Genomic DNA, 26,878 nt, shown 5'->3' with positions numbered 1-26,878 from the left:
TGCGGTGGCTTCTCTTGTTGCCGAGCACGGGCTCTTGGCGCGCAGGCTTCAGTAGTTGTGGCACGCGGGCTTAGCTGTCCCGCGGCATGTGGGATCTTTCCGGACCAGGGCTCGAACCTGTGTTCCCCGCATTGGCAGGTGGATTCTCATTTTTTTTTTTTTTTTAATTTATTTTTGGCTGCATTAGGTATTCGTTGCTGTGTGTGGGCTTTCTCTAGTTGCGGTGAGCGGGGGCTACTCTTTGTTGCAGTGCGCCGGCTTCTCATTGCGGTGGCTTCTCTTGTTGCAGATCACGGGCTCTAGGCGCGCGGGCTTCAGTAGTTGTGGCATGCGGGCTCAGTAGTTGTGGCTCGCGGGCTGTAGAGCACAGGCTCAGTAGTTGTGGCGCACGGGCTTAGTTGCTCCGCGGCATGTGGGATCTTCCTGGACCAGGGCTCGAACCCGTGTCCCCTGCATTGGCAGGTGGATTCTTAACCACTGCGCCACCAGGGAAGTCCCGGGGGTCTCTTTTATGAGGGCACTAGTCCCAATCATGAGAGCTCCAACCTCATGACCTAATCACCTCCCAAAGGCCCCGCCTCCTAATACCATCACCTTAAGGGTTAGGATTTCAGCACATGATTCTGTGAGAACATAAACTTTCAGACCATAACACTCTTGTTACAACGCCCTGCCTTTTGCTGGGGGCATTCCTCCCCCATCCTATGTGGCCGTGGTGAGGCGGTACTCAAGTGCCCCTCCTCGGCACCTAAGTCAGGCTGCATCATCACAGTACCTCTTCCCTCTGAACACAGACATGAGGGCCAGTCAGAGTTCTTTCTGCAACTATCAGGCCAAATTGAGGAAAATGTTCTTTGCCATGTGGTTTACCCAGGGCTCTGTGGCCTGGAACTGCCACAGCCCTCCCTCCCCACTGCCTAGAGAGAGCCTGGCCACACAGAGAGAAGGAAGTGAACCCAGAGAAGGGAGCAGAGCCAAGAAATGGAGAGTCAGAGAGCCCAGAACATCACCATTCGAGCCTTAGAACCAGCTACATCTGAAGCCATCAATTCCTAGACTGGTTACAAGAGCCAATAAATTCCTTTTAAATTTAAGCCATTTGCAATTGGGTTTCTGTCACTGGCAACCAAAGAGTCCTAGCTAATACAAGCAAGTCTGGAAGGATTATACACACATCTACTACAGCAAAAGAGGATTGGAAGGATTCATATTTAAGCTGAAATTCAGACATGATTTGTAGACTTGTTATTGGAAATGTAAGAGGCCAAGCTCTTACATCCCTGCACACTGGAGTGTTAATGTGCCACTTGACTAGCTCTGGCCCAAAAGATATAAACAAGAATCTATTGGGTCTGGATTCTGGGGCAGCTTTTGTTTTTCCTGGTATGAAGGGCAAGACTCAGTTGTCACAGGCCCTTTTCCCTTTTCCTTTCCGTTCTTTCCTGAAATGCAGACGTGATGCCTGGGGGTACAGCAGACATCTTGACAGCATGAGGGTGAAAGCCTGAGGATGGTGAAGCAGAAAGTTGGAAGTAGACTATTTCCTGATGTTCCTGGGAACTGCTGTACCTGCCCAGGGCTGACTTCCTCTTGGTTTCTTGATATATGAGAAAAAGTAAGTCTATCCGGTTGAGCAACTATAGGTGGATTTCTGTTACATGCAGCCAAAACAACTCTAACTTATACAGTGCCCTTCTATTACATCCAAAGAAAGGTCGTGGACTTTTGGATTAGGTCTGAGCCCACACTTAGAGAGATCTGTTGCCTTGGACCAACATGTCATTCTTCAGGTGAGAGACTCGGGTCCCTGTATTCATTTCCTATTATTGCTGTAACAAATTACCACAAACTTAGTGGCTTAAAAAACACAAATTTGTTCTCTTACAATTCTAGAGGCAAGAAGTCCTAAAATCAAGGTGTTCTCAGGGCTGTATTCCTCTGGAGGCTGTAGGGGAGAATCCATTTCTTCGCCTTTTCCAGCTTCTAAAGGCTGCCTGCATTTAGTGGCTCATGGCTCCTTCGTATTCAAGCCCAGCAGCGTAGCATTTTCAAATCTCTCTCTCACCTCGGCATGATGTGTTGTCATGTCTCCTCTGACTCTTCTCCTGCCTCCCTCTTTCCTTTATAAGGACTCTTGTGATTAGATCGAGCCCATGTGGATCATCCCGAATAATCTCACATTTCCAGGTCTTCAGCATAATCACATCTGCAAAGTCCCCTTTGCCATGTGAGGTAACACACTCACAGGCCCTGGGAAGTAGGACGTGGGCATCTTCAAGGAGCCATTATTCTGTCTCCATAATCTTAGACATAGAAAGTGATTTGCCCAAGGTCATGCCCAGCTAATGGGAGAGGGAGAACTACACGTGGACTGACCACCACAGGCAGAAGTGCCCTTTCTCCTTTTCCTCTTTGGCATGAAGCTAAAGCCCAGCCATGCTTCAAGGTCCATTTCAGGCTGCCCCTCTGCTCAGAAACCACAGCTGCCCTCCACAGCCCACAGAGTCCATCGTCTTGGCTGTGTCTGTCACTCACTGGCACTCTGCACACGTTTGATCAGTAATCTTAAAAGTGTACGTCTTGTTCTCTGCCCAGTCTTGACTCAAAGGCAAAGAACACACTTTAGACCTTTTTGGACCCTGGGACCCACTGAGCCCACAGAGTTGAAGTTCTATACATGGGTGATGTATGGCTCATGATGATTGTGGTAGATTATCCAGACTGACTCACTCAGTTCCTGTACCACAGAATCTGGAATGCAAACACTGCATTTCCCAGACTCCCTTGCAGGTTGGACTAGGTTCCACCAAGCCAGACATGGTGAAAGTGAGATGGTGACCATAGGTGGAGAGAGAGAATTCTCTGAGGGTATGGTGGGTGGATTTGATTCTTTCGGGGCAGTACTATCAGGTCCCTGTCATCTTAAGAGCCAAGTGATGGGGCAGTAGTCTCAGTGAAACAATGAAATTGGGCATTTCTCAGAGCTGCACGGCTCTTTGCTGTGCAGTACTTGAGCTTGGTTACCCAGTCCCCCTGGAAATCTGTAAGCTCCTTGATGCCTTGTATAAACATACCCCTCTAGCTGGAGAAGTTTCTATTGTCTGCAGCTAAGAACCATGATTTTAAAAAAAATTTTATTTTATTTATTTATTTTTGGCTGCATTGGGTCTTCTTTGCTGTGTGTGGGCTTTCTCTAGTTGCAGCGAGCGGGGGCTACTCTTCATTGTGGTGCTCTGGCTTCTCATTGCGGTGGCTTCTCTTGTTGCGGAGCTCAGGCTCTAGGCGCGCGGGCTTCAGTAGTTGTGGCACACGGGCTTAGTTGCTCCACAGCATGTGGGATCTTCCCGGACCAGGGCCTGAACCTGTGACCCCTGCATTGGCAGGCAGATTCTTAACCACTGAGCCACCAGGGAAGCCCAAGAACCATGATTAATATGAGGTCTCATATTCATTTCTCCCCCAACCAGATTGTAAATCCCCAAAGGGCAGGAACTATATTTTATATTTCTCCTGTAAAATCAGCAGAGTACACAGTTTTCCTAGTAAACTTATCAACATGATATGCACGATTCATTGAACTGGGTTAAAGTTCTAATATTCTGATGAATTCTTCATCCCATCTGTGAATCAAGAGCCTGAAACAAAATGGCCACCCTAATATGGTCTTCTTTTGAAACCTTAAAGTTAAGTCAGGCTAAGAGAAGTCAATTTTTAAAAAAAATAAATTTATTTATTTTATTTATTTTTGGCTGCGTTGGGTCTTTGTTGCTGTGAGCAGGCTTTCTCTAGTTGCGGCGAGCAGGGCTACTCTTCATTGCAGTGCGCGGGCATCTCATTGCGGTGGCTTCTCTTGTTGTGGAGCATGGGCTCTAGGTGCGCAGGCTTTGGTAGTTGTGGCACACGGGCTCGGTAGCTGTGGCTCGCGGGCTCTAGAGCACAGCCTCAGTAGTTGTGGCGCACGGGCTTAGTTGCTCCGCGTCATGTGGGATCTTCCGGGACCAGGGCTCAAGCCTGTGTCCCCTGCTTTGGCAGGCGGATTCTTAACCGTTGTGCCACCAGGAAAGTGCCAGAAGTCAAATTCTTTGAAGTTTCAGTTTAAACACTTGAAAAGGTCAGAAGGGCAGTCAAGGAAACTCTTCCCCTTTTCTATCAACTTTTATTTATTACAAAAACGATGTAACATTAAATAGAATGTAAAAATTCATCCAAAATCTCACTGGGCTAACACATTGCAATATTCCCGTTTTCTTCTCAGCCATTCCTATGCCTTATTTTTGTAGGCAGTGGTCTACATACAATTTTGCATTCTGGTTTTTTTTTTTTTTTGGCTGCACCACTCCGCGTGTGGGATCTTAGTTCCTCAACGAGGGATGGAACCCACTTCCCCTGCATTGGAAGCTGAGTCTTAACCACTGGACAGCTAGGGAAGTCCCTCTGCTTTTTCACACAATGTTATATCATGAGCGTTTTTCATGTTGTAACCTGGTCTTCCTTTTTTCATGGCATAATATTTCTGTCAGTAGCCGTCTTATCACTTCTTGAACAATTCCGGTCCCTCAACATTTACTTTTCTTCCAGCTTGTTTTGGCATCATAGCTTACACTTCAGACGTGTCTTTAGAGATTCATTTCCTTATCATTGCTTGTCAGGCGCGCAGCATTGTCCGGTCTGTGGGCCCAACTATCTCCATTGCTTTTAGGAGTGTCATCGGGACACAGTAAAACACCAATGAAGGTCTTGCCTGTTCTCTTTAATTTTTTTTACTTTTCCGGTTGCCTCCTCGTCCCAATCTGCCTTGCTCTAATTTTTAGGGAGGTTGACCCTTTATCCACTGATCTCCAGGTGAAAAGGCTCCCATTTTGGGGGCGCGTGACTCGGGAGTCGGGAAGCAGCGCCCGTCTTGCCGGGTTTGCGCCCGGCCACGCCCCACCGGCCCAGCTCTGCCCCGCCCCGCCCGCGGGACTACACTTCCCAGGCGCCCCTGCGCGGCGAGCGCGGCCGCAGCTTCCAGCAGCCGGTTGGGACGCGGGGCCCGAGGCGCAGGCGGAACGCAATGGCTGCGTGGGGCGAGCGGCTGGCCGGCGTGCGCGGGGTGCTGCTCGACATCTCAGGCGTGCTGTACGACGGCGGTGAGGGCGGCGGCGCGCCGATCGCAGGCTCTGTGGAGGCGCTGGCGAGGTGAGTGGGCCGCGCAGGCCGCCTCGAGCGCCCGGCGCTGTGCTCAGCCGGGTCCTGTGGGCCGCTGCTGGGGGGCGGGGCGGGGCTGCTGCTCTGGCCCCGCCCCGCCCGGCGAGCGGAGGGCTGGTCCCGGGAGGATCGCGCTGCAGCCCCTGGGTGTGCCAGGCGTCCGGCGTCCCTGGGTGAGCCCCGGGCCTCTGCTGGTTAGAGTTGCTCTACTGTCCAACAGGGCAGCCCCGCTCCTTGCTGTTGAGCGCTTGGAATGTGGCAAGTCTGAATTTAGATGTGGTGTAAGTGTACAACCCACACCGGATTTCGAAGACTTAGAAAAAATGTAAAAAGTTCATTGTATTGTTTTATATTGGTTACATGTTGAAATGATAGTAGTTTGAATATGTTAGCTTAAATAAAACATATTAAATTAATTCCACCTTCTTCTTTTAACCTTTGTTAATGTGGTTACCAGAAAACTTTAAATTACATACGTGGCTGGCATTGTAATTCAGTTGGACTGCCTTGACTGTCTGCTTAGACGGTAGGAGGGCGTCTTGCCCACCAAGTCTTGTGCACAGAGGACACTGCCAGGACCACTGTTGGGACCACTGGGCCATGGGCTTTGTAATTGCCACTGGCATCGCAGAACCAGAGGGTAAGAGGGGGCATGGGGTGAAGTGGAGGAGGAAGTGCCTTCCATCTGAAGGGAACAGTGGCTGCAAAGCCTGAGGCGGAGGAGAGCTCGGCAGATCGCACGCACTCACGGAACTGAAGAGCAAGTGGGGACTAGCGAGGGTGAGCATGGCTACAGCAGGCAGGGACCTGAGGGTCACAGAGAGCTGTCTGGATTCCATCCTGGGTGCAATGAGAAGTCACTGAAGATTTTAGGCAGGAGTGTCGTCTGATCTGATTTATGTTTTCAAGACATTTAAATGTAGAAAGTGAAACCATATAAGTAAATGAAAACAGGAGAGATTCCCTTTGAAATCTTGGAGTAGGAGAATACCTTTGGAGCTACGCCTCAAAATCTAGAAATCGACAACAACAACAAATCAACAGCCCAATAGAAAGATGCACAAAGGATATAAACAATTCATGGGAAAGGAAAACAAATAGAAACACAAAGGAAAAGCATAGGAAAGATGCTCAGCCTTACTCGAATAAGAGAAGTGCAAATTAAAACTATCCTGAGATGCCTTTTTTTATCAGTTTGAGAAAATTGGCCAAAATCCACAACTTTGGGAGCGTATTCTCTTGGTGAGAGTTTGTGGAAGCAGACCCTGTCTTATATTGCTTGTGGAAGATGCATTTGGCATTATCTATCAGCGTACTGCCTCATACATGAGAAATGACAGGTGGGAGGTCATTCATGGCAGTGCCTTGCGAAATAGCAAAAGACTGAAAACAGCTCAGCTATCCATCGCTAGGGAAGTATTACAGTCTATCCTTCTACACAGTGGAATTCCATGCTGCATAAAAAAGAACGAGCATGCCTGCCATGTAGACGTGCTGTCAGTGAAGACAGGATGTGCCCTGTGCCGTCTTTTGGGTGGAAAAGGCAGAAATGCAAGTGTGTATTCCTGCTGGTGTGTTTGTATAAGGAAACTGGAGGGAAGAGCTTCAACCTGTGAAGATCTGGAAGGCAAGTGATTGGGGAGAACTAGGTGTTTGGGGGTAGGGATGGGAGCAAGGCTCTTCCCTCGGTAACTTTGTATATAAACATTTTTTTAAAGTTTTGAACCATGTGGATGTATTTCCCATTCAAGATATCAAATTACAAATATTTTGTCAATTTTGTCTCAAAAAATGCTGGAAAAAAATACTGCACCAGAAAAAAAAAATATTTTAAGAAGATCTCTGGCTGCAAAGCGGAGAATGAGCTGGCAGTGGGGCAGACGGCCGGGCTCCAGAGGAAACAGGGGAACAGCCAGTTGGGAGACCCTTGTGTGGTCCAGGGAGACATGATAGGGCGTGGACTAGGGGGCGGCAATGGAGATGAAGAGAAGGGGGTGAATTAGATGTTTTGGGAGTAGGACAAATGAGACCTGCCTATGTATTGGATATTGTGGGGAACAAGGAGAAGATGAAATAAAGAATGGCTCCGGTGTTGGACTGGAGCACCTGAGGGGATGGAGAGGGGCACAGAGGGGTGCAGGCAGGTGCCATGATGGCCCTTGATGCAGTGCTTGGCACACAATACACCCCATGAGTATGACAGTTAAACGTCACATCCCATGTTTGTTTGTCTGTTTTTGTGTAAAAGACAAACATTATTGAGCCCCCAGCCCTAATTCTCTTTCTCCTGCACAGTCTTGGTTCCCCGGAGACACCCAGTCCGGCGGGCAGCAATGAGACCCACTTTCTGGCCAGCAGAGGCATCTCTGAGGATGGTAGAGGGTTTGCCGATGTGGTGGTGGTTGCCACCTCCGAAGGGATGCTCAACAGGGTTCATGGCCACACCCCGCACGCATGGCCAGCAATTCCTCTTTGCCTTATACTTGTGGTAGGCATGGCTGGCCTTCAGAATGGGCTTGTCAACGTGGCCACCTCCAGCCACCACACCGGCCATAGCTCTGTTGGCGGAGGAGATGACCTTCTTGGAGCCCAAGGGCAGCTTCACTCTGGTCTTCTTTGTCTCAGGGTTGTGGGAGATGACAGTCACATAGTTCCCAGAGGCTCTGGCCAGCTTGCCCCAGTCACCAGGCTTCTCCTCCAGACAACACACGATGGTGCCCCCAGGTACGGTACCCACCGGGAGCACATTGCCGATGCTGAGCTGGGCCTGCTTGCCACAGTACACGAACTGGCCGCTGTGGATGCCCTTGGTGGTGATGAACATCTCTGTCCGCTTCTTAAAACGGTATGGATCCCGGAAGACCACCTTGGCAAGGGGCGCGCTGCAGCCTGGGTCGTGGATGATGTCCTTCACGATACCCTTGATGTAGCCGTGTTGCTCGGCAAAGTCCACGGCGCGCAGAGACGCGGCGTCCTTTCGGTGCTTCACGTGCACGCGGAACGTGGAGCCGGCGCCCTTCCTCTGCCCACAGATCCCGCGGCCCACGGCAGCAGTCTGCTGAGGAGCGCGGCCGAAAGAGCACGTCCCATGTTAATATAGGAATTCCTGTTATACGTGCTTTTAATTTTTTAAAAATCAGGGCCACTTAAAAGAAAACAACTTTATATTAAAGTAAAGTACACATCTGTTCTTCTATTGAAGGAGTATAGTTTCCTGTTTTCAGTTATTTTGAATAGTGCTGCCATGAACATTCTAGAACATGTCTGGTGAATGCATGGATGCATTTCTGCTGGGTACAGACCTAGGAGTGGAATTGCTGGTCATAAGATAGGCATATGTTCATTGCTAGAAGATGCTGTCAAATCGTTTCCCAAAGTGGTATATGTGAGAGTCTCTGTGGCTCTGTGTCCTCACCGACACGTGGGTTTGTCAGTCCTTTGCATTTTATTTATTTTTTATTTTTTTAAAACTAATTTACATTTTCATTCATTCTTTCTTAAAATTTTTTAAAAGTTAATTAATTAATTTTATTTTTGGCTGCTTTGGGTCTTCATTGCATGCAGGCTTTCTCTAGTTGCGGCGAGCGGGGGCTACTCTTCCTTGTGGTGCGCGGGCTTCTCATTGCTGTGGCTTCTCTTGTTGCAGAGCACAGGCTCTAGGCACACGGGCTTCATTAGTTGTGGCACGTGGGCTCAGTAGTTGTGGCTTGCGGGCTCTAGAGCGCAGGCTCAGTAGTTGTGGTGCACGGGCTTAGTTGCTCCGCGGCATGTGGGATCTTCCCGGACCAGGGCTCGAACCCATGTCCCCGGCATTAGCAGGCAGATTCTTAACCACTGTGCCACCAGGGAAGTCCCGAAGTCCTTTGCAGTTTAGCAGGGTCATTTTTGCCTCAAAACCTGAGGAATAAAGTAGGTCAAGGATATGGACAGAGCCTCGGTCCCTCCCCGTCTCCCTTCTGCTGAGGAGCACAGAATGGATTCAGCAGTGGCTTTGGAATAGGTAGGGCTGATTGTGAGCCCTTGTTTCCAGTCAGTACTGTGGGTCTGGTGTGCACCCTTCCAGGGCCAGTGAGGCTCCAGGCGTCTCCCAGCACCAGCAAAGCTGGCTGCTCTCAGAGTGCTTCCTCTATGCTGGGCGTCCCTGTTTATGTCATGTAGTCCCCCTAACAGCGTGGGGGTGGGAGGAGGTTATCTCCCTCAATCAGCTGAAGCCACTGCGGCTCAGGGCTTGCTAGGGTCTCAGCTGGGATGGCGCAGGGCCCATGGGAACCCAGGTCTGCGCGACTCCTAACCGCTGTGCTGGACCCATACTTAGAGTCCTTTGAGGGAGAAGGGGGCATTGGAAAAGGTCAGGGGCTTCTCTCTAGCAGTCTCCCCTGGGTAATGCTCCCCGCCGATACACTGTCCAACAAACACCTGCACAGATTCCAAGGTGTGACTCGAAGGAGAGTAATCCCTGGTCCTTTAACCTCTGTGGGTTTGGCACTGGCATCTTCCAACAGATCCCCGGGAGTTTTTTGTCTTGATTTGCTTTAATTCAACTAATTTATCTAGCTGGAGTGTCTTTGGTAGCAGCTACACTGTATAAATCTAGCAGCGGTAAAATAACCAGATATACTAACAGTCCTAAAATACATCCCAGCCAGTTTTGTAGCTGAGAGAGGGGAGAAGTGCCTTCCCCATAGTGTGTGGGACTGTTTCTGGTGAGGGGACATAGTTCTCATTATCTCCGGGGAGTTGATTGTCCTGGAGAATGAGGCCTGGTCCCTCTGAACCCTCCCCAGGACTCCACGCCACAGGACCGCATCCCCATGCCTCTTCCTGCTCCACCAGGGCCTTCCCGAGTGACCTTTGTGGCCCCTTCTCTCCCTCTGCCCACTTCACCCCCTTGCTCCCAGTTATACAGACTTTCGGGGGGGTTTTCACTGACCAGCCCCTTAGCAGCCCAGCACCCGCAGAGCCTGGGCCCTCCACGCCGCGGCACCCTCTGGCTCTCACCCACGTTCCTTTTCTCTCTTCAGCTCTTGTGCTGGCTCTTTAAAGACTAGGCCCCTCCACCCAGGCCCGGCCTCCAGTGGCCAGCTGGTCACAGGCCCAAGGAAGCCGCCCATGCCCTCCTGTGGGGCCCCCGGAGCCCAGCATCCAGACCCTCCCGGCAGTGAGTGTATGTGGGCAACTTTCCCCAGTAAAATCTGCCTGCTTTTGGCGTTTCCCTGGGGATGTCAGACTTGGGGACACGGCTCTTTCCCGGGCCAGGCCCTGCTGGCCAAGGTGAATAACGCCAGGCTTCCACCACTTTTTTGTAGTTTTTGCAGCCACACCCTGCACTCTGTGGCCTCCTTGATATGCAAGGCTGGCTTTGAAGTCACAGGGGAGCTCAGAGGAAGTTCGCAGGGTGAGAGCAGCGCTGCAGAGGGGCAGCGTGATGGGGGTCCCGGGGCCCTGGGGGGCGTTTGCCTCCATGGCATCTCCCCAGTGCCGTGGGTTCCCAAACAGCACCTTCTGTTCTGGGAACCCCGGAAGGGGCTGACTCACCACTTCTCTTCCTAGACTTTCTGTGGTGACAGGTGTCCTCAGGTTTTTGGAAAGGTTCCCACCTGTTTGGAGACACAGAGCACATGGGGAGTATTAGCCCTGCTTTTTAAAACAATACCGACCACCATAATAGCAGTCACTGATGATCAAGCTACCTTCACAACCAGCCCTTTTCAAAGCCGGGACTGAGGCTCAGAGAGATTTGGGAAGTGGCCAAAGTGGAGAAAGTGGCTGGGCCAGGGTTCCCTCCGTTCCCGCCCCCCACCGTCCCCCGCCCTGCCCCGGTCCACCTGACTCCAAGCCCCAGTTTTCCCCCGCGATACCACACTGCTTCTCATTAAAGATGCACTTGTTCATTTGTTCATTCATTCACTCACCCAACAAATATTTATCGAGTGCTTCTTTTATACTGAAAGCACCGCTGTAGGCATTGGGACAAGGGGCAGTGAGTGCGGCAGATGGAAGTCCCTGCTCTCGGGAAGCTGACCGTCCAGTATGGGGAGAGCAGCGTAAACAGCACCCGGAAAGGCTAGTGTCAGGTGGAGAGAGACTGAGCCGCCCGGGAGACGGGGAGCCGGTGATGTGTGAGCTGGGCTCTGAAGCTGTCCTCTGGGCCAGGAACGTCCCAGATTGGAGGACAGGAGGTCCAGGCTCCCTGGAGCGCTGGTGGGCACGGTGCTGGCCAGGTGGAGCCCTCTTACTGAGCTAGGACTTGTGGGTGGGCGTGGTCACGGGACATCTGTAACCGGCCTGGGTCCCCCCATCAGGCCCTTTATTGGAGGCCATTCTTGGGCAGTTGGGCTCCCCGAGGGGAGCCATTCAGAGGCAGGGCTGGGCACAGCGGGGGCTGCAGGGGCCGGCCCCCCGGGCTGGTCAGCACAAAGGGGAGCCCCAGGGGCATCTGCATGTGAAAGGCGGGTGGGCATTTACTGCATCCTGTCTCGGGCCACTAAAGCACATCTGCTGGGCCCAGCGCGGCTCAGCCTTTTTGCGGCCGGCGGAAGGAAGCAGGCTCGGCCTCGGCCCAGGGCAGCCTCATAAAGCAATTCCCACCCAGGACTAACAGACCCGCGACCCATCCCTCCAGTGTGCACCAGAAGCCCTGGGACCCTGTTAAAACTCAGGCCCCTCCCAGCAGGTCTTAGAGCCCCGGGAACAGGGCCAGGGAACTTGTCTGAAGTGCAGCCTAGGACCAAGCCCCTCCCGATGCTCGGCCACCCTGGCTCCGTCGGGCCCCAGGGACACAGCTGCCCAGGAGTGGCGGTAATAATAGTAGCTACCAAGACTGTGAGAGAGCCGGGAACCTCCCTGCGTTGCCTCGTCCCATCCCCTACGTGGCCCAGCACCTGCCAGAGGGGGCTCTTAAGGCTATCAGAGGGGGCGGGCCGTTTGTTTGAGTTCGTTTAGGCCAACAACAGCTTTCCTGACTCACCCTGGACCTTGGACAAGGTGTGTTTGTTGAGAATGCCCTGTCACTTGTGCTGCCGTTTCCTCTCTGCGGGTGAACTAGGCTGACTTCGGAGTTGGGGGCCGGGTGAGAGAACGATGCTCTCCTCCCAGGCCGAGTACTGGTTTCATAATGTCCACAGTTTAGGTTTCCCAAGGCAGAGGTGGCTTCCTTCTTGTAGACCATCCCACTAGCGGCATGAATGTACTAAGTAAGAAGTCCAAATCGTCATCACCAGCCCCATCCTAGTCATTCCCCCAGGGGGACCCTGTAGTTCCTTCCACGCCTTTTCCTCTGTGTTTCCCCCAAAAGCGCAGGGGATTTTAAGAAGCCGCCCCTCCCCTTGCTGGCTCTCGTCCAGTTCCATGGTCCCCCCATCACACCCCCCACGACCCCCCACTCCTTGGGCAGCACTGATGCTCAAGAAACATGTTCTGTTGGTTCACAGGTCCCTGGAGGCTGGAGTTCCCCGCAGATCCCGAGCCAGTGGTCTCAAACTTATGTCGCCTCAGAGCATTTATCTCCTAAATGAAATCTGAGGTAGAATCCCCCAAATTTTAAAAACAGATAAAAGAGCAATGTTTGAATGGTGTGTATTTTCTCTGTTCAAATCTGTAATACCGATTATGAGGTCAGTCAGTGAAAATGATGAAAGTGTCATTTGTTTTTTTTTTTGGCCACGCCCCACGGCAGGCGGGATCTCCACCAGGGATCAAACCCGCGCCCCCTGCAGTGGAAGGCGGAGTCTTAACCACTGCGGCTGCTTCCCACTAGCTATCTATTTTACATTTGGCAGAATATATATGTCCATGCCACTCTCTCACTTTGTCCCAGCTTACCCTTCGCCCTCCCCGTATAGCGCAGGGAGATCAGCTCAGTGCTTTGTGACCACCTAGAGGGGTGGGATAGGGAGGGTGGAAGGGAGGGAGACGCAGGAGGAAAGAGATATGGGGATATATGTATATGTATAGCTGATTCACTTTGTTATAAAGCAGAAACTAACACTATTGTAAAGCAATGATACTCCAATAAAGATGTTAAAAAAATATATAACAGTACTAAAGTCTGGGGCAGTGGACAGCTCAACAGTACATATGTGTTGAGCTGTCACAATATGATTTTATATTTGTGGCTGGAAACAACCTGTGTGTCTTTCAGGAGGGGATAAGGGAATAAATTACGGTTTATCCAGACCGCAGAATATTCCCCAGCAGTTAAAAGGAGTGAGGTAGCTCTGTTTGGTGTTGACATTAGTTTATATGAGGTGAATGTTGCGTATAGTCAGTGAAAAAGTTACAGAGTGATGTGTGTGAAATACCATTTTTGTTCTTAGAGTTAAAGGAGACAGAGCCGCCCTCAGGTAGAGTAATAACAGAACTGTGACCCTGACTTGTGTGGAGGGAAACCGAGGGACATTGTTGTGAAGCCACCCACGGCTCCACTGTCATGACAAGGGCTGTTTCTGGGTTTCTGATCTCAGCCTCGGTGGGCAGGGGTCACCCTGTGGAAATCAAGGGCAGCCAGGCTGGGGGTTCTGGAGCAGAGTTAATGGTTTATCCCAAAGATGCTGCCTCTGGTAGGAAGGCCCTGGCTGATTAGGAGGTGAGCATGGCACGGGTCACTCATGGAGCCCACAGGTGGAGTTCTGACCCCGCAGCCCCCCAAGGATATACAGAGAAGCCGTATTGGCAAAGCCCTGCCCGGGCCCTGCCTGTGGCGGTGTGCAGGGTGATTTCCCACCACCCTGGGGCGGGATGCAGCCCTGTTTATAGAGGAGGAATAGGACTTGCTCAAAGCCACCTCATGAGGAAGGAGAGTGGGGGCCAGACCCTTACCAGGGTAGGTGTCAGCTCTTGTGGGCGAGGACCTGGGTTTCGAGTCCCAGCTCTGCCCTGTGGTTGTCATGTGGTCTTGGGCAAGTTCCTTAGCCTTTTTGTGCCTCAGTTTCCTCTCGTGGGGAGCTGTTGTAACTACTGTTGGGGCTCCCCCTGTCTTGGGTGCTCCGGGATGTCTGCCAGGACGAGCCAGTGCCGGTTTACCCCAGGTTCCCTTTGCTGGGTTGAACTTTGCCCTCTTTCTTAATGGTGGCCCCGGGCGAAGCTCTCTGGGCTCCGTCCAGCAGGCCTCCCTCACCTGCTGGCTCCTCCGGCTGTCCCAGTTCCCTGGGCATCTGTCTTCTTGTCCGACTACCTGCCTCGAGGGCCCAGATGTCCCCAGCACCCAGCCCCGGGCCTGCCAGATGTGTGGTTGTCATTGTCACCACCATCATCTTCACTGTCATTCACTGAGTATTTGCAACACGCCAGGTGCTTCAGGACAGTCCTGTCAAGTAGCTACTGCTAGTGCCCCATTTTACAGATGTGGAAACTGAGGTTGGAGAGGGTTAGGTGACCAGCCTTGGTCGCACAGGGACGGCGTGGCAGAGGTGCTGAGGGTGTGTCTGCTTCCCGAGCCAGGCTCCCACCTTACCCGAGAATGCCTGGCTCTGCCCCCTGCAGCGCCCAGCACTTGACCAGCCTGTGACCGCGTCAGGGGAGGACTAGCTGTTGGCTAACCTTCCAAGGCTGGGGAGTGGACCAGAGAACCCATGGCTCCCAGAAATGTGCCCTTAGGTTCCTCGTATCCCTCTGGGCCTCAGTCTCCCCCTCTGCGAAAGGAGCCACTAGGTTGGATAATCTCCAAGGTCTCCTCTGTTTTCTAGATTCCCATGCACTTCATTCTAAATTGAATTTATTAGTAACTAGTAAAGTGACGTCGTGGGCTCAGCGTGTCCCATTGATCTGAGCTCGGAGGCCCAGGCAGGTCAGAGAGAACATACTGGATGGCGGGTGAGGTGGCCGCGGGTGTGGAAGGTGTGCCACGTGTTTCGTAAGGGCCCTGGCTTCAGGCCTGCCCGACATCTGTTTGACCTCGTTGCTGTCCCCCTGAGGTCACTGGCTGGCTAGCCCGGACCGAGAGGCTCAGCCAGGGCCACTTCCATGCGTCACCACTGCTCTTGTTCTCTCCTCTCCGTCCAGACTTTGGACTCTGTTTCTTGCCTGGACTCTGACGACACAGTCTGCCCAGCAGAGTGTCCGATGGAGAGTGGGGAGGGACCTCCAGGGACCTAGCAGCTGGCTGTCAGCCTGGCCAAAATGTCCACTCTGGTGGGTCGGTGGAAAGAAGGGGGAGGTGCAGCAGGCCCAGCCAGAGCTGCTGGCAGAGGCCTCACCGGTGTCCCTCAGCATTCCTGGCCCCGTGGTGATGCCAGCACATGATAGGGCTCATGGCGTGTCCTCTGTGCCCCACCCTGGCGAGCCAGAAGGCTAGGCGCTACTGTTACCCCATTTCGTGGTTGGGACTCAAGACTCCCAGGAGTCTGGCGCGCGGATGCCTGGGCAAGGGCATGTGCAAGGTGCAGGTGCCGGACCCCAGCGGGGGAGCCAGACCCCATCCTCATGGGGGCAAAAGCCCTTGTGTTGCTGCTCCAGCCAGAAGGCATCTCCCTGCCCCTAAGCTGAGGCCCTACATCAGGGCACATGGGGAGCTGGACCTGGTCCCTCAGAATCAGCGTGGGTGCCCCTTGGTGTGTGTGTGTGACTATATTTTTCTTTCTTTCTTTCCTCCTTCCCTCCCTCCCTCCATCCCTTCCTTTATGACTGTATTTTTCTACTGCAGAACTGCCCCTGCTCTGTTCATGGGCTCCTGTTTGACCTTCTATTTTTAAAAAAATTGGGTTCTTAGAACAAATATGCACTTTGCAAGTTTCAATTTTCCAAATGTGTGTTGTCAACCTCTGTGGCTTTCTAAAAGGAAAGCAGCCACAGATCTCAAAATCAGACAGTGGCCGGCGTTGCCGGGGAGCTCTGCTAGGTAACGAGATCTTGATGCTGATGGATGGGGCGGCTGAGACTGATGTTCTCTGAGGGCCTTGGCTGGGCGCTGCCGCCCGAGTTTCGGTTCGTAATGACCCCCCGAGGTGTTGTGGGTGTTCTTTCCTTCTCTGAGAAACTGAAGCATATCTGCAGCTGTGGTCATTTCAGTAGTAACGGGGGCCCTCTTCCCCATCAGGTAGCGTCTTGAGCTGTAGCCCCAGGGGCAGAGCAGGCATGGGTCAGGGAGGCAGGAATGAGGGGGGACGCCCCTCTCCTCCCCTACACCTTCCTCCCCTCCTGGTATGAGTTTCTTCTGTCTCAGGAGAGGATTCCAGGCTACTTGACATAGAGGTGGCTCTGGTAGGAGACCAGAATTTCAGCCCAGGGTGGGCCTATGGACCTCACACAGCTCTTTTGAAGACCAGCCCAGGGATGAGAAAAATCAAAAAAAATAAACCCTGCTCTCTCTGCGATGGGGGAGAAGTCACCCATCCCCTCTGGGTGCTAACCTCATTTGTCACTTCACATTTGACCTGCCAGCCTGCAACCTCACCTTCCCACCCAGGAACCCACCCAGCCTGAGGGCTCCTCCCCGTCACCATCCCGTTGGGTTCCCTCCCCCGGGGGTGGGGGGTGAGATTTGGAGTCGCCATCAGCCTGGCCTCCCAGACCCTCCACACATGCCCCCTCTGTAGGACCCAGCCCATGCTCCTCGGAGCCCCAAGTGGGCGCAGGTGGTGAGAGCAGGGGAGGGGAGGTTGTGGCAGCTGCCATGGGCCTCGCTGCTTGGTCACAGGATGGCTGGGGCGAGGTGGGTGAGCGCCCTGCCTGCTCTGGGCAGTTGGGGCAGGTAGAGCGGGGAGGGAACTAGGTTGGGGGAGCTTCCCCGCCGGCCACTGGCCGATGTTCTCGGCTCACATTCAGTGAGCACTTACTGTGGGCCAGGCCCGAGCAGGCACATTGCAGGTCTCATTGGAGCCTCACAGTGTGAGGCTGTTACCATCCCCATTTTCCAGATGAGGAAACTGAGCCACAGAGAGAAGAAACAGCTCGTGGAGGTCCCACAGCCATTAAGTGGCAGAACCGGGACCAGCCCACAGTCGTCAGACTCTGAAGCGCTTCCTGGTCGCCTCTCGGCCACCTGGCCTCCCACTCAGTATTAGAGCATCTTTCTTAGGCGTTTGTTCCTCAGCCTGCAGAAGGCGTGACTCGCTCCTCATCCCTGTGCCTAGGCCCATCCTCCCGTCTACCTGTCTGCACTCATCTGGCTCCACTGTGCTTTCTCTTCTGGAATCCTTTAACAGCCTTGCACCAGGAAGGATTAGAGATGGGCTCTGGAGCAGTGCTCTCCACAGGCGGGATTGGCAGTGAGCGTGGGGTTTCTTCCTGAAGTTCTCTGGAAAGCAGAATGACTTGGTTCCATTACCAGGTGGGCCCATCAAATCCGGAATTTGGATCAGTTAAGTGCTTCTCATAGAAGAGCACTGCTGTGCTTCAAGGGCTGTGAAAGCCAAGTAGGAAGAAGATGGGCTCTGCCCGGGCAGGGGCCAGGGTCTGGGGGGGCTTCCTGGAGGAGGGGACATATCAACCAGGCTTTGATGGATGGGTAGGATTTGGCCATAGGGGAGGGTGAAGGCAAAGACTCAGGGTGATGAGAGGGCCTTCAGGGTCAGATGAAGGTGACAGATGGCTGGGGTGGGGTGGGGTGGGGACTGAGCTAGGAGGGGCCTTATCCAGGGCAGCCTCCTGGCCCCCTGCCCAGCCCCTCTGTGGCGAGCCCAGAGGGCATCAGGCTGTGGAGCAATGCCAAGGTCAGTCAGGATGTCCAGTAATCGTCCTAGCACTCTACCTGCTACCGAGAGCGATAATGAGAAGGTTTCCATTATTTTCGGGTGAGCGCCCCTGGCAGATGCCGACAGCCAGCAGATGTGTGAGGTCCGAGGTGATTTGCAAGGGACCAGTTCATGTGATGCTCGGTAATTGCATCAGGCGACGTTGTCACTCAGAGCTTGTCCTGGCCTCCGGGATGAGGTAAAGGTCAGTTCAAAGAGCCGTTGCGGCCACGGGAAGTAGGGGCAAGTACCCACCCTCTCAGGGAGTCTGGGGAGGGTGCAGTGGACTGAGGCCGTGTTCTCAGAGGGGCCGTCTGGCCGGAGCCCGGCTCTGGGCTGCCAGGACCCTGCAGTAGGCCCCCTGTGCCCAGGGTTCTTGGGTGTCAGGGGATGGGGTGACATGGCCTGTCCTGGAGCTGGGCCCAGTCCGATGTTGAAATCCTTTGGATTCACTCCCCTTGGGAGGCCCTTTGCAGACTGTGCCGCGGCCCTGAAGCCATGCCTGGCTCCGGCTTTCCTGGCGTTGGATTTGCGTGTTCCAGGCCTCCCGAGGCTGAATCTGACCTCTGGCAGCAGACCCCTCCAAAGGATGCCGAGGCTTTGGTTCCTTGGCTGTCTTAGTCTGCCATAACAGAATCCCAGCCTGGGGGCTTAACCACGGGGGTTTAGCTTCCCACAGTTCTGAAGCCTAGGTATCCAAGACCGAGGGGCCGGCAGGGTGGGTCTCTGGCAAGAGTCCTCTTCCTGGCTTGTTCGGTAGCCACCTTCTGCCGTGTCCTGACACAGCCTCTTCTCTGTGCTCGAAGGCAGATCTCTGGTGTCTCTGCTATAAGCACACTAATCCTGTCATCTCAGGGCCCCACCCTTCTGTCCTCACTTAACCTTCATTACCTCCTGAGGGAGTCGACATACAATTTTGTGGAAGGGACACAATTCAGCTCATAGCCCTGGCCATTCAGGGCCTCCCCTTCAGTGCTGACCCACCTTCTCACACTCTGTCCCCTGTGCACGCACAGGTGTGCCCCATGCACACCCTTCCCCACCCTGGGAAGGTGTCAGTTTCCTGCCCAGCGGGATGAGCTGGGCCTGCCCCCGGCAGGTGCCTCCCTTACTGGGGAAGCACCAGCTTCTTCACCCCCTGGACCAGAGCCTGGGCCGCCACCTTGTAGCCAGCTGCGGGCCCGTGGGCTCTGCTGCTTACAAGCCGAGCGACCTTCTCAGGTCTCTGCCCCCCGGAGCCTCTGTTCTGTCGTCTCTGGAATGGGGACCATGGTTCTTGCCTCCTCAGCTTGTTTTCTCAACATGTGCTTAGGGCCCCCTGTGCTCCAGACACCAGGCCCTGGAGGGGTGCATGTAGGGGACACAGGGTGTATGTAGGGGGCTCTGCCCTTAGGGAGTGAGGATGAATCAGATCATGGATACTGAGCCCCAAGGCAAGGTCCAGTGTAATGTTGTATTCATGCTTTACTATTTTAATAATAATAACGAATACTTGTGTTATTTTTGGTAATTAAGAAAAATGAAGAGAGGACCTGGGACTCGTGCCAAAAAGTCAGAAGGGGGTGTGGTCAGGGGCACGAATCGACAGACCCACAGGGAGGGGCCTTCCCCAAGCATTTCCCACCACTTTCCAGGGACTGATTCAATCCTAAAACAAGTACTTTGATTTTAAAGCATGTGTTTTGGATGAACTTACGTTGTATTTCAAAGGAGAACAGTGGCTGAAGTGTCCTGAAGTGAGTTCTGTTATTTACTCGTTTTTTTATGGGCATCGAAGTTGTGTTTGGAATAGCAGATGTGAGGCACTGTCATCTCACTGTCACACCGATTGCTCACTGTTCTGAGAAGGTCACATCATAATCCATTAGCAATAATTAGTCCCCCGGCACCCCCTGCCTTCTTCTCTCAACTGCTCCATTAACTTGGGTGCGATCGCACATCCCGGGCGCCAATCAATGAAGATCTGTCCGTAATGTACAAGGTGATGCTATTAGTTACAATGTATTAACTGCCTAATTTAAAAATACAAAAGCTGTCTTTATGAAGGGCAATTAACCACTAAACGTAATTGATAATTCATAACCCCCTGATTAGGAAAGACAAATACTTAGAAAGAATTGATTACGACATCGTCAGCCTCTCTGTCTGCGTTCGCCCTGTTGTCAGTAGATCTGCCAATTTTTTTCCAAATCGCACCTGTCCGCTCCAGTGCTCAGAGGGTCTGAAGGCTCACTGTGATGTGGGAATGCGTGTCCTCACCACTGAATCCTGTCTGTTTCCGTCCGGGCACCCTTGGGGGAAGCAGTAGGCGTGGCCCTAAGGAAGGGTCCCTCTCACCAGCTGTCGTCTGGACTTTGCATCGCTCAGTCATTCAGCAAGCGCTTATCGGGGGCCTGCCGTGCGCCAGGCCCTGTGGGAGGCGTTGGGGATGCCGAGGAGCGCCCAACAGGCCCCGTTCCTGACCGCGTGGAGCACGTGGGTCCAGGAGAGAGACGATGAACACATACAGAAATGAGACGGCTGGAGATACTGATTAGTGTTAGAAAGAAAAACCTGGATAGAGACAGGGTAGGGGCAGCGTCACACAGGATGACCGGAGAAGGGGATATACAGACCCCCCGCCTTTTCCCTAGGGTTTCTCGGGCCTCTTGACTTGCAGCCTGTTGTCTTCCACGGGCCCCCACCATGCTCTCTGCAGATGCCAAATATGAAGGCTCCCTCGCTGTGGCCCGGGGTTCATCCAGGGAGGGCTGTGTGCTCTGGGCCAGAGCCGTGGGGCCAGCCCACCTCTTCCCACTCCCCCCGGCCCGCTGGCCCCCTTGCTCGGCCCCCACGCCGGCCTCCTCTCCTGCCCGGCCACACCTGCAGCGCTGACGCTTACCAGGTCCCCCCTTCCTTCTGCCGGCCGCTCTGCCTTTGCCTCTTTGCTTCCCTTCGGATCTCAGCTCCGGAGCTCTCTCCTCCCCAGGGAGGCCTCCCCGACCTTCCCACCCTCCCTGGCCACCCTGTCTCTTCACCTGTTTGGTCCTTCCCAGCACCTCTCTGTTCTCAATCCCCGGTTCCCCTTCCTTTGTGTGGTCTTCCGCCCCGCCTGCTGACTGAGGGCTCTGGGGGTCAGAGAGCCTGCCTGCGGACACCGTGGCATTTCTGTACACCCACCCCAGCCAGGCATTTAGCAGGTGCTCGATAGCTGCCTGTAGGAGGGTTGAGTGTTACTTCACTGGGGCCTCTTTAGGCATCAGCTTTGCGGCTTTGCGTTCGGTGAGCCTGCCCGGGTGCCGCTGGGATGCAGGGCCTCCTGCGAGCGCGGACGGGAAGGATGTCGGTGCCGCTGACACTCTGCAGGCGTCCCCGGCTCCCCTCACATGAACTCGCCCGCGTGCCTGGTGACTCTGTCTGGCAAACCTTTCTTCAGTGACGGCGACGAGGAGACACACCTCCGCTTGGCCCCTTGACCTTTGTATTTGGGAAAGTGTGGATACAGAGTCAGCTCAGATGCTAAGTGGAAGTGCTCGTTGTGACGGGAGGTCCAGAGGGGTGGCCAGGACGCTCGGAGGTGGCCCCCGCGAGGCTAAGCGGCGTGGTGTGGTGGAGGAGGTGTCGGGTGTGGGAGAACTGGCATGTGCGCGGGGCAGCGTGTCCCAGGGGAGGGGTGGGGACGTGTCCCAGGCAGAAGGAGAGGTGCGGGCGGAGGCCAGGTGGGAACCTTGGGGAGTCTCAGCTGTGTCAAGCGCAGTGAGGGTGAGAATGGTCTGCTCCAGCTCCCAAACCCCCGGGGTCAGTCGAGGCCCAGCTCAGGGGCCCGTGGTGACCTGGCCTGCGCCCTCGGAGAAGCGCCTGTCCAGCCCTCTCCGCAGGAGGCCACACCGCCTGCTCACAGCCTCTCCACCTGTCTCCCCACTTCCAGACTGAAGCGGTCCCAGCTGAAGGTGAGGTTCTGCACCAACGAGTCGCAGAAGTCCCGGGAGGACCTGGTGGGGATGCTTCGGCGTCTGGGCTTCGACATCTCAGAGGGCGAGGTGACCGCCCCGGCCCCTGCCACCTGCCTGATCCTGAAGGAGCGAGGCCTGCGGCCACACCTGCTCATCCACGATGGTAGGCCTGCCGGGCCCTGGGACCTGGTTGGGGTGAAGGCGCCCCCTTTCCAGATGGGGGCTGGGGAGGGGGTCCTTCTCACCTGGGCCATACCACTGGGAAGGACACAGAGGTAGCACGTGGCTCCTGTTGACACCTGTGGGCCTTGGGGTGGTAACCTGTGGGCTCCCTGCTGGGGACCCGGCCCCATCCATCCCGGCCTCATACCGGAGGGTGTTTGGAGGCAGGTTCCAGGTGGCTTCTCAGAGGAAAACCCTGAATTTGCTTTCTGTGATCTAGGATGAAGCAAGGTGGCAAGGAATTGTCAAGGGGGCAAGATTTTAGCCTCTGGGGGGTGTGTGTGTGTGTGTGTGTGTGTGTGTGTGTGTGTGTGTGAGAGAGAGAGAGAGAAAGAGACAGAGACAGAGACAGAGAGAGGGGGGGATGAAAAGCTAGACTGAGGTCCATAGGTTTCTGAACTATATTTGTGAAAACCAGCCCTGCTGTCCCGCAAACGGCACAGGTTTACTTCCTGATATTAGTCTGAATGAAGGAAAAGAGCCCCTTTGACCCTCAGCGGGGAGTTTTGCTGGAACAGAGAGGAAGGAACAGTATTACCTGGTGCCTTCTGAATATTTAAAAAGAAGAGGGACTTCCCTGGCAGTCCAGTGGTTAAGACTCTGCGCTCCCAATGCAGGGAGCGCGGGTTCAATCCCTGGTCGGGGAACTAAGATCCCACATGCTGCGCGGTGCGGCCAAAAAGATAAAAAGAAGAGACATAGCAACGCTTCAGAATTCAGGACACTTTTCCTTAGTTGCACTGAGCCTTCTTCCTTCCTCTGCACTTGGTGTTTTGATTTACAAACCTGTGGCAGAGACAAGAATGCTTTTCTGCCTCCGGACAGGGGTGGGCCTCCAAGAGATGGAGGGAGCTCCCTGGAGGTCCGGCTGTCCAGTCCACGACTCTGGCGCCAGTCGAGGGCGACATGCCCAGCCTTTAGAAATCGTGTTTCTCCAAATGCTTCCTCTGTGATCTAGGATCCCTGCCAGTGTCTTTAGAACAGGTCCTTAAAGAAACAGAAAGACTTAAGAAAGAAAATCCTCCCCTCCCCAGGGCAAAGGGAGGGGTGGGGTGGAACTACCAGAGGTGAGAGGGAAACTCAGAGTTTGCTTTGAAGGCATCGTTCATCAGTGAGTCCAACAGGCAGATGTTGGAGCTTGAGAGGCTGAAGGGGAAGCCAGGTGCTTTCCTCACCTGTAATCCTGAGTCTGTGTTTTCCATCAGTGTACCTGACTTTTCAGACTTTGAATCTTTTTCAAGTTTTATTGTCGATAAATCTTCCCCCCAACATTTTATTACGAGAATTTTCAAACATACAGCAAAGCTGGAAGAATTACTTGGAATATTTGTATGCCCTTCACCTTGATTTTACCAGTGACATTTTGCTATATTTTCTTCATTATATATCTACCCATCCCTCCATCCATCTGTCCATCTTTATCTTTTTGATGCATCTCCAAGTAACTTGCAGGCATTGGTACACTTCCCCTAAACACTTCACATCATTTTTTTTTTTAATTAATTAATTTTTATTTATTTATTTATTTATTGGCTGTGTTGTGTCTTCGTTGCTGCACGCGGGCTTTCTCTAGTTGTGGCGAGCGGGGGCTACTCTTTGTTCCGGTGCACGGGCTTCTCATTGCGGTTGCTTCTCTTGTTGCAGAGCACGGGCTCTAGGCATGCGGGCTTCAGTAGTTGTGGCTTGTGGGCTCTAGAGTGCAGGCTCAGTATTTGTGGCACACGGGCTTAGTTGCTCCGCGGCATGTGGGATCTTCCCGGACCAGGGCTTGAACCCATGTCCCCTGCATTGGCAGCTGGATTCTTAACCACTGCGCCACCAGGGAAGCCCCACATCATTAACTAGAGTTCAATCTGTTTAGTTTTTTCTTTTCATGTAAAATTTACATACAATGAAATGCAAAAATCTCAAGTGTACTTTTGCTGGGTTTTGACAAATGCACACATCTGTGTAACTCAAAGCCCTCTCAAGACCTAGAACATTACCGGGACTTCCCTGGTGGTCCAGTGGGTAAGACTCCACGCTCCCAGTGCAGGGGGCCCGGGTTTGACCCCTGGTCGGGGAACTAGATCCCGCGTGCATGCCGCAACTAAGAGTCTGCATGCCGCAACTGAGACCCAATGCAGCCAAAAAAAAAAATATATATATATATATTTTTTTTTTAAAAAAAGACCTAGAACATTACCATCACCCCAGAAGTTCCCTCATGCCCTTCCCTATTAGTCCCAATCCCCAACCCCTTTAGAGGCACCCACTGTTTGGATTTTTTTCCATTATGAATCAGTTTACTGTGTCTAGAATTTCATATAAATAGAATCACACAGCATCTAGTTTTTGGGGTTCCCAAGACCACCCTCAGGCTTGATGATTTGCTAGAAGGACTCACAGGACTCAGAAAAGCTGTCCTACTCACAGTTATGGTTTATTTTTATTTTTTATTTTTTTAAATATTTATTTATTTATTTAATTTTGGCTGCGTTGGGTCTTCGCTGCTGCACGCGGGCTTTCTCTAGTTGCGGTGAGTGGGGGCTACTCTTCGTTGTGGTGCACGGGCTTCTCATTGAGGTGGCTTCTCTTGTTGCGGGTTTCAGTAGTTGTGGCTCGCGGGCTCTAGAGCGCAGGCTCAGTAGTTGCAGCGCACGGGCTTAGTTGCTCCGCGGCATGTGGGATCTTCCCAGACCAGGGCTCGAACCCGTGTCCCCTGCACTGGCAGGCGGATTCTTAACCACTGCGCCACCAGGGAAGTCCACAGTTATGGTTTATTACAGTGAAAGAATACAAATTAAACTCAGCAAAGGAAAGAGATGCGTGGGCAGAGACCAGGAGAATCCAGGCGCGAACTTCCAGGGGCGTTGCGCTGAGATGCACTTCATTCTCCCAGCAGTGCGATGTGTGACAGTACGCCTAAGGTGTGGTCACCCAGAGAAGCTCACTGCAGCCTTGTGCCCAGGGTTTTTATTAAGGGTCGGTCAGGTAGGCATGCAGCACCCGTGTGACTGACCTTGGCTACTCTGTCTCCAGGCCCCCAGGTGTCAAACTGATGCAGCGTGGCCCAGGGCCCCAGGCACACAAAAGCACTCTTTCCAGGCAGGATATTCCAAGGGCTCAGAGGTGATCTCCCCGGAGGTGGTGGTGGGCCTGATCTGAAGACAGCCTTTCTTTGGATGTGTAGGGTTTGAGCAGCCCAGGCCTACTGAGTTAACCGTTCCTCGTGTGCAGGGCTTCTTTCACCCAACATACTGTTTGGTTACATGTGTCAGTAGGTCTTTTCCTCTTGATTGCGGAGTGGCATTCTATTGAGTGAACATCCCATGGTTTGTTTATCCGTTCCCCTGTTGACAGATACCTGAGTTTGGGGATTTTTTAAAATTAATTAATTATTTTATTTATTTTTGGCTGTGTTGGGTCTTTGTTGCTGCGCGCGGGCTTTCTCTAGTTGCGGCGAGCAGGGACTACTCTTCGTTGCGGTGTGCGGGCTTCTCCTTGCCGTGGCTTCTCTTGTTGCAGAGCACGGGCTCTAGGTGTGTGGGCTTCAGTAGCTGTGGAACGCAGGCTCAGTAGTTGTGGCTTGAGGGCTGTAGAGTGCAGGCTTGGTAGTTGTGGCGCACGGGCTTAGTTGCTCTGCGGCATGTGGGATCTTCCCCGAGCAGGGATCGAACCCATGTCCCCTGCATTGGCAGGTGGATTCTTAACCACTGCACCACCAGGGAAGTCCCCTGCCTATGGTTTTGAACTAAGGGAACTTCTGGAGTAATGCTGGTGTTGGAGTGGGGGTCCCAGGGGTGGGCCTATCATCTTTCAGGATCCTAACACACACTCTTTGGGGAGCCAGAATTCCTTCATCTGTAAAATGGGAATAGCACCCCTTCCTTGCCCACCTCTCATGGCAGCTTGAGGATCGGAAAGAGTATCTGAGAAAGGACCAGGCAGACGAGGCAGGCACAGGTGTTCCTGGGGAGGAGACGGGAGGTGGGCCATGTCAGCCAGGGCTTTATCCTTCTCTCTCTCTTTCTCTCTGTCTCACCAGGAGTCCGCTCGGAATTTGATCAGATCGACACGTCCAACCCAAACTGTGTCGTAATTGCAGATGCAGGAGAAGGCTTTTCTTATCAAAACATGAATAAAGCTTTCCAGGTGCTCATGGAGCTGGAGAATCCTGTGCTCCTCTCACTGGGAAAAGGGTAAGTCGGCTGCAGGGAGAGTCGTTTATGGCCACTTTGGGTCATGCTCTGTGCGTCTCTGACTTAACAGAATCAGCAGAGAAGATGGGAAAAGTGGGTGTGGGGTGGACGCCGGGTGACCCCTTCTTCCTTCCCTCCCCTTTTCTTGCTTTTTTTCCTTCATTTCTTCATTCCTATCTTTTGATAATTTTGGAGGAAGTTCCCTGTCTTTAGGAGCTGGTTGGTCAAGCTTCCCTGCGGGCCCGAGGCTGGAAGAGGCCAGGGGCAGGGGAGGGTCACTGCAGAGGAGACCCCTGGAGATCTCAGGGGCCTGTGTTGACTCTCCTGAGTTTAGGTGCATTTTCACAGGATACAGCACAAGACTTGGATGGATTGGGCCAAGGGGGCACCTAAGTAGTAGAAAATAGGCTCGAGGGCCTGTGGGATGCTCTTGTCCGGGCCCCATATCTCTGGTCACACAGCACAGTCTGTGTAAAGTTGTGATTTTGTGATCGACATTTTTGTCTGAGTCTTCAGCCTGGGCCTCACTGTCTCTTTTAAAAAACCATGTTGGTTATTTTTCTTACCATCTTTTACCACCAAGACAGCACATGTTCACTCAAGAAAAATTAGAGAATACAGATGAGCAAAAAGAAGAAAACAAAAAGAATTTTCAGTCCCACCGCATGAGAAAACAACTGTCAACGTA

At 53.1% G+C, this 26,878-nt stretch overlaps 2 protein-coding genes across 8 annotated transcripts in view; one reads left to right on the top strand and one right to left on the bottom strand.

Moving 5' to 3' along the window:
* The first annotated feature begins 4,992 nt into the window (after positions 1 to 4,992).
* The window catches only part of LHPP (phospholysine phosphohistidine inorganic pyrophosphate phosphatase), a 155,747-nt gene continuing 133,861 nt past the window's right edge, over positions 4,993 to 26,878 (top strand). For all 7 annotated transcript variants that reach the window (XM_059899523.1, XM_059899528.1, XM_059899527.1 and 4 more), the window contains exons 1-3: positions 4,993 to 5,178; positions 21,763 to 21,950; positions 26,037 to 26,190. In XM_059899523.1, the coding sequence (XP_059755506.1) occupies positions 5,054 to 5,178; positions 21,763 to 21,950; positions 26,037 to 26,190 (467 nt within the window). In that variant the 5' untranslated portion in view covers positions 4,993 to 5,053. The remainder of the gene's footprint in view (positions 5,179 to 21,762; positions 21,951 to 26,036; positions 26,191 to 26,878) is intronic.
* Positions 7,440 to 14,438, bottom strand: LOC132351006 (large ribosomal subunit protein uL2-like). Its single transcript, XM_059900720.1, has 3 exons — positions 14,303 to 14,438; positions 10,723 to 10,784; positions 7,440 to 8,242 (listed from the first exon to the last, which is right to left on the bottom strand). The coding sequence occupies exons 1-3, from the start codon at positions 14,436 to 14,438 to the stop codon at positions 7,460 to 7,462; spliced, it is 981 nt and encodes a 326-aa protein (XP_059756703.1). The 3' UTR covers positions 7,440 to 7,459.

The sequence above is a fragment of the Balaenoptera ricei genome, chromosome 16 (genome assembly GCF_028023285.1).
Source record: "Balaenoptera ricei isolate mBalRic1 chromosome 16, mBalRic1.hap2, whole genome shotgun sequence".
Lineage (NCBI taxonomy): Eukaryota > Metazoa > Chordata > Mammalia > Artiodactyla > Balaenopteridae > Balaenoptera > Balaenoptera ricei.
Note: the sequence above shows the minus strand (reverse complement) of the source record. Positions and strands in the feature narration are given on the sequence as shown.